The sequence below is a fragment of the Macaca fascicularis genome, chromosome 1 (assembly GCF_037993035.2).
Source record: "Macaca fascicularis isolate 582-1 chromosome 1, T2T-MFA8v1.1".
In the NCBI taxonomy this organism is placed as follows: domain Eukaryota; kingdom Metazoa; phylum Chordata; class Mammalia; order Primates; family Cercopithecidae; genus Macaca; species Macaca fascicularis.
This window is the reverse complement of record NC_088375.1, coordinates 116,972,068-116,987,052: the sequence shown is the minus strand read 5'-3', so window position 1 is coordinate 116,987,052 and position 14,985 is coordinate 116,972,068. Positions and strand designations below refer to the sequence as shown.

Below are 14,985 nucleotides of genomic sequence, written 5' to 3'. Positions count from 1 at the left end.
GAATAGAGGGTAGGGGAGGAGGGTAAGTATTAAAGCAAGGACTGGTTGGAATGTTATTGTTGCTATTCTGGTGAGGGATGGAGGCCCTTCCACCCTTTTTTCCTTCCTCATATTTAGTGAATGTCTACTGTGTGCCCTGTAGTATGTTAGATGTTGGGAATATATGAAGTAATATTAAGCAGTTTGCTTTCAGGGTGAGATGGAATGACGATCTTGTTATCAAAAAATTACATTAGATTGTAAAAATTCTATACTGGAGAAATATGTTAGCAGATGATGTGCCTGCCTATGAATGTTGGAAAGACTTTAGAGTAATACAGTTTCCTTTTAATTTTTATTAAAATTAACTATGAATGTTTTTATGTTAGTTGTATATCTTCTGTAGATTCTTTGATCATGTTCTCTTGCCACTTCTACTTTTCTTTCCATGTGTTAGAATATTTCTAGCAATATCTATATCAATATCTAAATACAAACATAGAGACTGTACTTAGTAAGGTTATTAATATTGCTATATTTGTGCTGTTTCCATCTGTTTGCCATTTAATTTTGTTCATGATTCTTTTTCTTATAGGTAATTTGCATTTTAGAAAAATTTCATGTCTGTCATCAATGTATCAAAACTGTTGGTTTTATGCTTAAGTACCTGCTTTCTCAAGGAAATTTATATATTGTAACACTTCTACTTTTTAAATTTTTTTAACATTTATTTCTAAATAATTTAGATTTCATTTTGATATTTGTGAAATTAGTATTTATGTTAATTTCTTACCCAGGAGGCAATTTTCTCAACATTATTATTGAATAATCTCATCATTCTGCCATTTTTTTGGTGCCTCCTTTAAATTTATTATATATATATTCTAGGAAAAATACTTAAAATCCAGGAGGAGAGAGAGAAGTAAAAATTATACTGTAGTGATTAAAACATAAGAAAAAGGACCACCAGTAAAGAGTGCTATTCTGGAATCATGACCCAGAATTCTAGAAATGAAGGCTTTCATGAGAAAGAGCAATAGTTAACAGTATTAAATATCTTGATAATTTCACAGTACTGTGTAAGGTACATAAAAAATGGCTTGTTGATTTTGGCAGTTAGGGAGCTGTGGTGACAGTAGTAGAGAAGTTTCAGTAACATTAACAAATGAGAGGAGAGATTGCAGTTGCATGAGAAATGAAGATGCAGAAAGTAGAAAAATATTTTCCATAGGGTGTTTGTGAAAAACAAATGAAGTATTGATGTTTTGAAAACTATAAAGCATTATGTATTTGTGAATATTTTCAATATTTTTTCACAGAATTCAGAGGTGTCTGTGTTTGAAGTCAACATTCGATTTATTGGAGGCCTACTTGCAGCATATTACCTATCAGGAGAGGAGGTGAGCAAAATCAAGCAACACTTTGTTTGTTTTGGAGGGAAGGGTTGGAATTTAATAAAATGAACAATTTCCCTAGAAGCGTATTATTTTTCTAAATTGGTAATATTCAACCAGTCTAGAACTGGATGCTTCAGGCAGAACTATTCCTTGGGAATAATAATTTTTCCATTTTGAGAATCTCAATAAAACTACAGCTCCGAGCTTTATATACAACCGTGTCTCCTTTGCAAGAGTGATCCTTCTCCAGGATTTTGCCATTGCAATTAATTCCATGGTCCAAGTAAAGGGGGGAAATTAATAAGGACAAAATTAAATAATGAATCAGAAAGAATTAATATGGATCCTCCTAAGACAAAAAATTAATAATTAAAACTTACTGTTTGGAAATTGAATGCAGTTTTTTGGCTGTAAATAATAACAACTCTGAATTCTCCTCTCTGGAAATCTTGGTACAGAACACATGGAGACACTTGAGACTTAAGGTGATGGAGAATTGGGTGTAGGAAATTCCCTTTTACTATTCAAATAGGTTAAAGAATGACGTTGAAGAGAGGGAGAAAGAGAAACTAAAGGAAGAGGTTATAAGTAATTTCTTTGTTTTTTGAGAAGCTGTTTCACCCATATTTTAGAATTGGTGTTTTGATCTAGACAATTTGTAAGAGCTGTTTGTAGATTTAAGAAAATTTATCTTTTGTTATATGTATTATAAAGATATATATCTATGTTATCCATATTTTATTTAATTTTTTTTGTTATCGTTAAAGTAATCATTTAAAGGATTTTTTCCCCCACTGTTATGGCTTCTAGATTTTGGTCCTTAGAAACCCTTTCCTATGTCTGTGTTATTACAAAACAAAAATTCCCATTTTCATCTGGATTTTTATGACTTTATATACTTTTATCTTTATATTTCATATATTGTTGTTCTTTTGTGTGTAAAGAGTGACCTATTTACTACTATTTTTTTAAGAAGAAATATGTTTAAAGATGCTGGTATTTAATATATAATATTCGATTACATTTATCTTAATGTGTAATTTTATTGTCAAATTATATTGTGTGATTTGTTTATACCTCTAACCTGTATTTCTACAGTCAGAACATTTAAATTCACATTTAATAAAATAGAAAAAAATTGGTTTATACTCTGGCCAAGAGGTTATCAAACTTTAGTATGTGTTAGAATCACATAGGGTGTTTTATAAAAATGAGGATTCCAAGCCCTACCCGAAGGACTGATTCACTGGGTTTAGCGTGGAGAGCATTATCCTACGTTGTTTGTGCCAAATACTCCTTGTTAAAGGTGATTTTGGAAACATTGGTTCTATATTTTGAGAAACTCTAACCTGGCTTATAGGAATAAAATCATTGTGAATTAATTGATATTTTTAGTGAGTTTTATTGAGGTATTATTTATGTAGAGTAAAATTCAGCATATAGTTTTACGAGTTTTTACAGTGCATAGTCTTGTAATCACCAGCACGATCAAGATACAGAATTTTGGTATCCTAGAAAATTTCCATTTACCATTTTACAATTACCCTATCCTGTTGCCAGCCCCTGATAACTACTGATCTCTTTTCTGTCTCTACAGTTAAGAATGCTGGCTTCTTTTACTTAGCATAATGCATTTGAGATTTATCCATGTATTAGTAGTTTATTCCTTTTTACTGTATTACAGTACTCCATTATGCATTTTATATATTTATCGGCGGAATTATTTACAGTTTTGGAGATTATGAATAAACCTGCTGTAAGCATTTGCCTATAGATTTCTGTGGGAAAATAAATTTTTATTTATCTTGGATAAATACATAGGAATGGGATTTACTGAGTCGAAGGTTAAGTGTGTATTTAACTTTGGAAGAAACTGTCAGATTCTTTTCCAAAAATTGCCTCTCATTGTTGCGAGTACTTTGTATTGTGAGTCTCTTTATTATTGTTAGCCACTCTAATAGATGTGTAGTAGTATCTCACTGTTGTTCTATTTTGCATTCCCTGATGACAAGTGATGTTGAGCATCTTTTCCTGTGTTTATTTGTCACGCGTATTTTTTGAATTAGCTGTTCAAATCCTTTGCCTATTTAAAAATTTTTGGTTTTTTTTTGAATTAATAAATTGTGATAGTTCTTTACATATTTTAGACATAGGTTTTTTATAATCTGTACATTTGCAATTATTTTCTCTATCTGTGGCTTGTCTTTTCAGTGATTTAACAGTGTCTTTTGAATAATGGATGTTGTTAATCTGAAAGTACAGTTTACTAATTTTGTCTTTTATGGTTCATGCATTTGGTATTTTAAGAAATGTTTGCCTAATCCAACATCACAAAGATTTTCTCTTAAGTTTTCTTCCAAAAGTATTATATTTTACTTTATTTGTATTCTTAAGTCTGTAATTGATTTTGAGTTAAATTCTATATACACTGTGAGGTGTAAGTTGAAGTCTATTTTTTTTCCGTATGGATGTTGAAAAGACTACTTTTTCATTAATTAACATAGTACCTTTGTTGAAAATCAGTTGATTATGTATGTGTGGGTCTACTCTAGACATTCTGTTTTGTTCTCTTGATTTATGTGTCTGTCTTTGGTACTACCACGTTGTGTTCATTATTAGGGCTTTATAGAAAGTCTTGAAATCAGGTTGTATGAGTCCTCCAACCTTATTCCTTTTCAAAATTGTTGTGGCTCTTTTAGTTACTTTTCCTTTTTGTGTACATTTTAGAATCAGCTTGTTGATTTCTATAAAATAATCTGGGATTTCAATTGAGATTATAAATTTTGAGTGATTTGACATCTTCACAGTATTGAGTGTTTCAATCCATGAATATGGTATATGTCTCCATCTATTTAATTATTTTTTTTCCATTGGTGTTTCTAGTTTTTAGCATACAGATCTTGCATGTATTTTGATAAATTTATACATATTTCATGATTTTGGTAGTTTTGTATTTTAAATTTTAGTTTCCCATTGTTCATTGTCAGTATATATAAATACATTTGATATTTTAAAAAAACTTTTAATAAAGACTTAAATTCTCAGCTGGCTCAGGACTTTTTGTTTCTTCTAGGTAACTTTGTGATGTTTTCATTTAAAAACAAAGTGCTGAAAGGTACACAACATAAAATTTATCATTTTAACCATTTTAAATGTGCAGTTCAGTGGCATTAAAAATAACATTTGCATTGTTGTGCAATACGCAATTGATTTTTCTTTTTTTCTTTTCTTTTCTTTTTTTTTTTTTTGAGACAGAGTTTTGCTCTTGTTGTCCAGGCTGGAGAGCAATGGCGTGATCTTGCCTCACCGCAACCTCCGCCTGCCGGGTTCAAGTGCTTCTCCTGCCTCAGCCTTCTACAATTGATTTTTATATTGACTTTTTATCCTCTGATTTTTCTAACCTCATTAATTAATTCTAGTAGCTTTCAAATATACTTTAATGAATTCTTTGGGATATACCTTGTAAACAATCATGTCATTAGTAAATAGAGATGAGTTTTATTTTTCTGTGTAGAGAATGGTTATTTATTTATTTTTGTTATTTTCCTACCCCTTCTCCTGAGGCAGAGAATGGTTTTATTTGTGTGGTTCTTTTCTTTTTCTTGCCTTACTGCATTGCCTAGGACCTCTACTACAAAGTTGAATAGTAATGGGTGGAGTAGGCATCCTTGCCTGGTTCCTGATCCTAGGAATTGCAGTCATAGCTTTATTCTCTACCATGATCATGGCATATGGCTTCAAAAGTACTGTGATCCATAAATGTTTATTATTTCCCTTGGTCTGCTACTTTAACTGTCCAGAACCTTTTGTACCCATAAGATTTTTGCCTGGTTTGTCCTTTCTGTGCCCTGGAGTGAAGATAGTTCCTGGAAAAACTAGTCCCAGAGGGAGAGCTTTTGCTCATGACTTGGGAAGGAGTGGGATTTATGACTTGGACCCCTAGTCTCTTTCAGTCCCCTCAGCTCTACTATATGTGTTTCACTCCTCTGCCTTGAGTCTGTAGTCTATTGCTTACCCCATCCTCTGTCTACCTCAGCCTTACATACAAACAGTAAGTCTGGGCTCTTTCTCTCAAACGTCACTCAGAGAGGTGCCTTTCCTTATAAAACCTTTGGGATTTAGGTTTCCCCGGGAAGGATGGAACATTCATTGTTGGGTCTCATCTTTTCCACTTGACCCAAAACTTCCTCCCCACAAAAATGTCTTTAAGAATCGTCCTGAGTTGCTTCATCTGCTAACTGCCAATTCTCTAACACTGAAATGTGGCAGATAACTGGACATATTTGAAGGACATCTTTATGTAAGAGATACATGGGGTCAGGAGATAGTCACCTTCATGCATTGCTCTGCCAAGAGAAATAAAACCGACTTCTTTTTCCAAAAGAAGGAGACAAAACAGGAGAGGGGGAAGGGAAGAAAAGGAGGGAGAAGGGAGAAGAAGGGAAAGGGGGAAGGAAAGAGGAAGGAAGAAAAGGAGGGTGAAGTGGGGAGGGAAGGGGGAAGGATCAGACCTGTATCTATAAAAAAAAGTGCATAGTTTTAAAACTTGGAAAGGAAAAAACAAAACTCCAAACCCAAGTTGCTTCACTGGCCAATTCTACCAAATATTTAATATCAATTATATGTAAATTTCTCCAGAAAAAAAAAGAAGAGCAAACAATTTTTCAGCTTATTCTATGAGGCCAGCATTAATCCTATGTGACACACACACAGAGGTGTTAAAATAAAACTATAGATCAGTATCTCATATGAATATAGATGCAAAAAATTCTCAACAATATATCACAAAATCAAATCTAGCAATATATAAAAAGGATAATACAGCATGACCAAGTGGGGTTTCTTCCTAAGAATGCAAGTCTGGTTTGATGTTCAAAAATCAACCAATATAATTCACTATGTCAACAGACTAAAGAGAAACATCATATAATCTTATTACATACCGCAAAAACATCTGACAACATGTAACATCTGTTCATGATAACAACTCGCAGCAAACCAGAAGTAGAAGGGACCTTTCTCAAGGTAATAAAGGGCATCTACAAAAAGCCTATAGCTAACAATATTCTTTGTCTCTTTTTGTATGTGTTGTTGTTGTTATAGATTTCAGTTTTATGCTGCAAATCCATAATACATTGCTACCATTTTTACCTTAGGTGGTCGGTTATTTAGAACTATTAAAAATAAAAGAAATGCCTTTTTGTTTGTCTTCATTTCAGTCAGTTTTGTTGGTCTTTTTGCAGGTTCAGGTTTCTGATTTTTCAGGTTTTTCAGGTGTTTTATTTCTTCTGTGGTAAGAGCTTCGTTTAACGTTTTTTATAGTATAGGTCTATTGGTAGTGAGTTCTTTTAGTTTTTATTAGTCTGAAAGTCTATTTCCGCTTTATTTTTGAAAGTTTTTCTTTGGGTATAAAATTTAGGTAGACATTTTTCCTATCAACACTTTATAAATGTCACTGCATTATCTTATAGCTTGCATAGTTTGTGATGAGAAATCTCCTTTAATTCTTTATTCCTCTATATGTAATAGGTCTTTTTAAAAATGTGACTGCCTTTAAAATTTTCTGTTCATATTTTATTTTGTATGAAGAGTCTGAGTAGTTTTACTTTGTGTGTGTATATGTCTTGCGGTGGTAGCATGAGTAGGACTATTTATTTTGCTTGGGGTTCTTTGAGCTGCTGGGGTCTGTGGGTTGATAGCTTTAATTATTTTCTAAAATATTCTCAGTTATTGTTTTTAAAAATACAGATGCTCATTGACTTATCATAGGATTATGTCTGATAAACTCATTGCAAATTGAAAACATCCTAAGTTGAAAATGCATTTAGTACATCTAACCTACCAAACATCATAGCTTAGCCTACCTTAAACATGGTCAGAACACTTACATTAGCTTACAGTGGGCCAATTCATATAACACAAAGCCCATTTTATAGTAAAGTGTTGAATAGCTTGTGTAATTTATTGAATACTAAAAATGAGTAACAGAATGGCCATATGAGCACTTGAAGTATAGTTACTACTGAATGCTTATTGCTTTCATACCATTGTAAAGTTGAAAAATCATGAGTTGAACCATCCTAAGTCAAACTATTGTAAGTCAGGGACCATCTGTATTTTTTCTTATCAATACTTTAAAAATGTCACTACATTATCTTATAGCTTGCGTAGTTTGATGAGAAATCTGCTTTAATTCTTTGTTCCTTTACATGTAGTATCTTTTTATGTATTGCAAGAGCCCCATACCCCACTTCTGGGATTCCAATTATATACATATACTAGGCTGTCATAGCTCTTGGATTCATTGTTAGATTTTGAGTTCAGACAAATTTAAGTGCTTTTTAAAACAAAAAATGAGCACTTCTCAGAAGATATAACAATCAGCTTCCTCTAAAGCCTATCAATCACAGTGATCAGGATACAGTTTAAAAATTACTCAATGTATGAAAAAATAGGGAAAATGATCCATTTTTTTCCCCCAAAAGTCAATCAATGGTGACCTGTTCTAAGGTAACCCAGATACTGGCATTAGTTGACAAGGATGTTAAAGCAACTGTTATAACTATGCTCAGAGACATAAAGGAAAATATTTCCGAAATGACCAAATAGATGAAAATCTCGTCAGAAATGAAATAACATGGAAATTCTAGAATGAAAACTTCAGTGTTTAAAACAAAAAGTCATTGTGTTGACTGTTGTCACTGGAAGGGTAAGAGTCAGTGAACTTGTAGATAGATCAATGTAAATTATCCAGTGTGAAGGAGAATTAAATATTTAAATGAATGGAGCTTCAGAAACTTGTAGGACAGTATTCCATCATACATATAATTGGAATCTTGTATGAAGAGAGCAAATAGCTGTAAAAAATAGTTGAAGAAATATTGACTATATTTTTTCTATATTTGGTGGTAGACCTGAATTTCAAGGAGCTAATTAGATCCTAAACAAACAGCTGAAAGCCAAATACAAAGAGAAAAGTTTAATACTCATCAGAAACCACAGAGATTACTTTTTCAAAAGTTCTTTAAAATTACACGAATGCTTATGGCAAAATCCATAGCGTTTTATATTGGGTTTATAACATACATGGATGTAATACAGCTATGGAATAAAAGAGGGAGGGAGGAAATGGAACTCTAAGATTGTAAGGGATTTTATATGAAGTTACACCATATTACTCTTAATAGTCTGTGAAAAGTTAAGGTCATAATTAATCCGTAGGACAAACATTAAAGAAAAATGTTGCAAACACATGTAGCTTAACCACCAATAAACTGTAATTCTACAATTTTTTTTTTTTTTTTGGAGGACAGAGTCTCACTCTTGTCACCCAGACTGGAGTGCAGTGGTGTGATCACAGACTGGAGTGCAGTGGTGTGATCACGGCTCACTGCAACTTCAACCTCCTGGACTTAAGTGATCCTTGCATCTCAGCTTCCTGAGTACCTGGGACCACAGGTGCACACCACCATGCTTGGCTAATTATTTTATTTTTTGTAGAGATGGAGTCTCTCCATGTTACCCAGGCTGGTCCTGAACTCCTGGGCTCAAGAGATCTTCCTGCCTTGGCCTCCCAAAGTGCTGGGATTACAAGTGAAAGCCACTGCGCCCTGCCTAGAAAATATTCGAATTAAAAAAACAGGAAGGAATAGAAGACAACAACAAAAAGCAATGGAAATGGCGAACAGAAAACAAAAAATAATATCATATACCTATATCCAGTAATATCAATAATGCCATTAAATTTTAATGAATGAAATATTCTAAGTCAAAGGCAAAAATAGGTAAAATGACATAAAAGCAAGACCAAACTATTCACAGTCTAAAAAAGACACACTTAATAGGTTGAAAGTAAATGGGTGAGAAAAAAGATACATAATATATAAACAGCAAGTGTAGAAAGGTTTAAATGACTACATCAATTTTTTTTTTTTTTTTTTTTTTTGAGACGGAGTCTCGCTCTGTCGCCCAGGCTGGAGTGCAGTGGCGCGATCTCGGCTCACTGCAAGCTCCGCCTCCCGGGTTCACGCCATTCTCCTGCCTCAGCCTCCCGAGTAGCTGGGACTACAGGCGCCCACAACCGCGCCCGGCTAATTTTTTGTATTTTTAGTAGAGATGGGGTTTCACCGTGGTCTCGATCTCCTGACCTTATGATCCGCCCACCTCGGCCTCCCAAAGTGCTGGGATTACAGGCGTGAGCCACCGCGCCCGGCCTGACTACATCAATATTAAACTATACTTCAAGATGAAAAGTATTGTCAGAGACAAGAGGAGACCTTTCATAATGAAAAAAGGTTCTGTTCATTAGAAAGACATAATCACAACATTAAAACATAAGCAAATGTGTAGGCATCAAACAACAGAGCTTTGAAATGTATGAATCACAAATGGAAGAATTAAAAGGAGATTCCTTTTTAATTTTTTATTAAAAAGGTAATTCCACAAAGATTGTTGGATCCTTCAACATTCTTCTCTTAAATTGATAGAATAAGCAGACAGAAAAAGATGATGTAGAAGTCTTGAGTGACACTATGAACTATTTTAAATGAATTGATATTTATTTATAGAGCACTTTACTCAACAACTGCTGAATACACCTTCTTTTCAAGTGCACATGGTATGTTTATCAAAATAAGTCATATGCTGGATCATAAAACACAGGCAATTAAAAAAATTAGAAATAGTACACAGTATGGCCAGGTGCAGTGGCTTATGCCTGTAATCCCAGCACTTTGGGAGGCTGAGGTGGGTGGATTGCTTGAGCTCAGGAGTTTAAGACCAGCCTGGGCAAACAGGGCAAATCCTCGTCTCTACAACAAATACAAAAATTAGCCGAGTGTGGTAGCATGTACCTGTAGTCCCAGCTACTCAGGATGGTGAGTTGGAAGGATTACTTGAGCCTGGGAGGTTGAGTCTGCAGTTAGCTGTGATCACACTACTGCACTTCAGCTGGGGCAACAGAGCAAAATCCTGTCTCTCAAAAACAAACAACAACAAAAAAAGCACGATCTTAGATCTGATGGAATTAAATTAGAAATCAATAATAGACATCAGGAAAAACTTCAAATATTTGAAAATTAAGCAATATGTTAATAAATAGACATCAAGTAAGCAAATACAAAGGAAATTGAAAATATTACAAAGTTGATTCTTTCAAAGTATCAACAGAATTGATAAACCTTTTTGGCTAAATTGATCAAGAAATAACAGAAGACAGATTACCAATAGAGGAGCAAATGGTATTGCCAATAAAAGGCTATCATCATTGCAGATTCCACATACATTAAAGGCATAATAATGGAATATTATAAGCAGTTTTTTTGCAAAACTTAATAATGTAGACAAAACAAGGAAAATATTACAAAGTTGATTCTTTCAAAGTATCCACAGAATTGATAAATCTTTTTAGCTAAATTGATCAAGAAATAACGGAAGACAGATTACCAATAGCAGGAGCAAATGGTATTGCCAATATTAGGCTATCATTGCAGATTCCACATACATTAAAGGCATAATAATGGAATATTATAAGCGGTTTTTTTTTGCAAAATTTAATAACATAGACAAAACAGATTTTCTAAAACAATCTTATTGAAACTGAGTCAAAGTAAAGCAAGAAGTATGCCATTTGTAGTATTAATTGAATTCATAATAAAAAGCTATTTCACAAAATTAACTCCAAGTTAAATGGCCTTATTGGTGAATTATATCAAATAAGAAAGAAATATCATTCTTCCACAGAGCAATAGGGAACATTTTGCAACTATACTTCAGAGGCCAGCATAGCACTAACATCATAGCCTGAAAGGCAATATAGCAAGAGAAAATTACAGACCAGTATACTTTTTGAGTACATTAGCAAGAATCCTGAGCAAACTATTAATATTTGCAAAGCATAGCTAGTAAGAATATAAAAGATATATATAATACATAAGAATTTAAAAAGATGTATAAAAGATACCTTTTATATATCTTTTTATATAATATAAAAGATAATATATAAAGAAAAAGTTCGTTTTTTGTTAGGAAAGCAAAGTTAAACATTTGAAAAAGCCGTTAATGTAATTAATCATATTAATTAACAGAATAAAGGAGAAAAATCGTGTAATTATTGCAATAAATTTAGTAAAAGCATTTGACAAGATGCAACACCCATTCATGATGAAAATCTCTCAGTAAACTAGTACAGCGTGATTATTCTCAATCCAAAAACCTGAAATGCTCCAAAATCCTAAACTTTTTGAACACCAACATGGAGCGCAAGGGAAATGCTCGTTGTAGTGTTCAGGATTTCAGACTAGAGATGCTAAATTGGTGTAATGCAAATAATTCAAAATTTAAAAAAATCCAAAATTGGAAACATTTCTGGTTCTAAGCGTTACAGATAAGGGCTACTCAACCTGTACTAGAAGGTAATTATTATTTTTCATTCTGATAAGGGACACCTACGAAAACTCTACAGCAAACTGTATGTTAATTATAAAATATTAAAGTGTTTTTACCCAAGGATCTGGAATAAAGGAAGGTGTTCGATTTTCACTGTTTACATTTAGCGTTGTACTGAAAATCTTAGCATTGCAAGAAAGCAAGAAAAATACCTTGCTCATATTCACTTGTATAGTTTTTTTGCTAGATTCCTTTTGACTAGATTCCTTTTGATTTCTGAGATACACAGTCATGTTGTCTGCAAATAATGACAGTTGTATATCTCCTTTTTTTCTAAATTCTATGTAGCCAGGAATGCCATCGCAATACTGATTTGTTATTAACTGCATACACGTTGCAGTTTGCACTGATGGCCCCACTGTTACTGGATACTGTCCTTAAAAATTTTTGGAAATGAGATGAACTTGCCACTACCTGTTAGCTGAATGGCTAAATGAATTTCCCACCATCTCCTGTCTGTAACTTCCCCTTACAACCTAATTTGCATGCCCCTGAGTGATAACACAAAGGCAGTGTTGCTTACTACTTTAGTGGCAGAGGAGGCTTGGAAACGTGATTATATGGCATTTGCAGCAGCTTTAAGGTAATAGATGGAATGGAGTTTCTTGTTTGTCAGACAGATAGAATGACAGTTTCCATAGCAAGTAGAGGGAGTACTTTCTAAAGAGGTCAAAAGCTGTAAAAGAGATCGTCTGAGGGACCTATTTACTATTTCCTAAGATTTTCCGGACTTAACACTTATATTAAACCACAGTATTATGAAACTATTTATTTAGACCACATTGTTTTATCTCCCTGTGTTTATAGAGCTATATCATGATTTTCTTTCTGTAATAGTCTCTCACTCTTCCACATTCTTTGCCTGGTAGAGACTTTCAAGACCTTATTGAAGTTAACTTATATGCAATAAAATGTACCTGTGTTGTATGTATAATATGTAATTAAATGTATACTTTGCATTTTAACAAATGTGTGATAAACTGTTAGAATATAAATTGATACTATCTTTTCAGAAAATAATTTGGCTGTGTGAAGTATTTAACATTTAAAATACTCTGACCCAGCGACCCACTTCTAGGAATCTCTTATCTAGAAGTAACAGAGTACATACACAAGGGTATACTCGAAAGGATGTTTCATTGAAGTACTGTTTGTAGTAGAAAATATTTGAAAAAGACCTGAATATTCATCCACAGGAGAGTGACTGAATAAATTGATATATCTGTTACCGTAGGATAATGTTCAACTATAAACCTAAATTGATATATTTTAACTAGGAAAAATGTGCTTGATATATTCAGTGACTAAAGCAAGTTATAGACCAGTAGTTGGTTACAGCTTTGTGTGTGTGTGTGTGTGTGTGTGTGTGTGTATGTGTATCCATTCAGTCAGCTAGTCATTACAGTATTTTGCCAAGAAATAATGGCAACTTGTACTAAGATGATGTTGTAGAGACGAGAGATATAAATGATTTCAGGGTATTTTGGATATAAATTTAAAAGGATTGGGTGATATTTGGAGGGGAATCTAAGACAGAAGGAATTGATTTTGTCTCTCAGGTTTCTGTTTTTGGTGCTAGATTGATGGTAGGATAGTTATTAAATAGCAAACACTTAAAGAATACTAGATTAGAGGGGGGAGATCATGAGTTAATTTTAGGTATTTTGAGTTTGAGGAGATTTTGTTATATTTGAGCGAAAATAAGTAGTAGAGACATGTAATGGGTCTGGTGCTCAATGGAAAACTATTGACTAGAGATATAAATTTGGGAGTCAGTTGCTGGGTAGCTGATAATTGAAATCAAGCACATTGTGAAATTGTCTAGAGAGACAATTTTGGATAGGAAGAGAAAGGGGCCTAGAATCAAGCCCCAAGAAATACAACATCAAAGGCCAGATAGATGAGGATAAACCAAAGGAAGCAGGGAGATGATAGGATTACTGAACACAAAGGAAGAATGTATTTTAAGGAAGAACTCATCAATAATAACTGAAAATGCTTTTGCTCACATGTGTGGTCAATCCTTAGTAAGATCTATTTCAGTGAAATGATGGCAGCAGAAGCCATGTTGGAATAGGCTGACGAGTGAATAAAAAGGAGAGGATATGGATATAGTAAAATAGATAATTTTGTAAAACTGGAAAAGTTACTTGTGTTTTTATGTCAGTAGCAGCCAAACGTGGAATAAAAATCCAGCTACTTAATTGTATGTTATGTATAGAAAAAAGGCATGGAAATACACAAAAACGTTAACAGTATTTGGTTCAAGATAGAGGAAGTGTTTATGATTTAAACTTTATTTTTTAGTTTTTCTACTTTTTAAACTAAGCAAATATTTTGTAATAGATGATAAAATATGGATTATCGGCCGGGCGCGGTGGCTCATGCCTGTAATCCCAGTACTTTGGGAGGCCGAGGTGGGCGGATCGCCTGAGGCTGGGAGTTTAGACCAGCCTGGCCAGCATGGTGAAACCCTGTCTCTACAAAAAATACAAAAATTAGCTGGGCATGGTGGCAGACGCCTGTAATCCCAGCTTCTCGGGAAGCTGAGGCAGGAGAATCACTTGAACCCGGGAGGCGGAGGTTGCAGTGAGCCTAGATCGCGCCATTGCATTCCAGCCTGGGCAACGGAGTGAGACTCCATTTCAAAAATATATATATATGGATTATTTATTTGTCAAAAGTCTAGTTAAGAGACAGAATCCATCTAGTTACTTGAACAGAGAAAATTTAATGTGAAGTTTAATTAGGTATAAAGTTGTTAACTAGGTAAATGCTAGATTAAAAAGAATATAGGAATCACAGAGGTGGCTCCTACAGGAAGCAAACAGGGTTGGCATAAGATGGGGAAGAGGTTTTAATTAGTAAAACTTAGAAACTTTAAGAGGAAGGAGTATCCAAAGCTGAAACTCAGACCTCTGATGAGAGTGGGCTAGCAGGTTATTGCTGGTGCTGATGTCTTTGGGGTGGGTGATAGTTACTGATGTCTTTGAGGGTGATAAAGCTGGTTCTACGAGTATTGGAGAAACTTCCAAATGGATCCAGCTGCTGCTATAGGACGGGACTCCCCTTGCTGATGTGAAGTCTTAGAAAAGCAATCCAACATTGGGGCCTGAGCATATCCCTCCCTGCACATTGTGCCAGATGTACCAGGAATGCAAGT

General features: G+C 33.9%; 1 protein-coding gene across 4 annotated transcripts in view; it reads left to right on the top strand.

The window, feature by feature from the left end:
- Positions 1 to 14,985, top strand: part of MAN1A2 (mannosidase alpha class 1A member 2) — a 167,234-nt gene that overhangs the window by 52,570 nt on the left and 99,679 nt on the right. For all 4 annotated transcript variants that reach the window (XR_012416090.1, XM_005542189.5, XM_005542191.5 and 1 more), the window contains one exon: positions 1,299 to 1,379. Coding sequence is in view for 3 of the 4 variants with exons in the window: in XM_005542189.5 (XP_005542246.1) it covers positions 1,299 to 1,379 (81 nt within the window). In the remaining variant the exon portion in view is untranslated. The remainder of the gene's footprint in view (positions 1 to 1,298; positions 1,380 to 14,985) is intronic.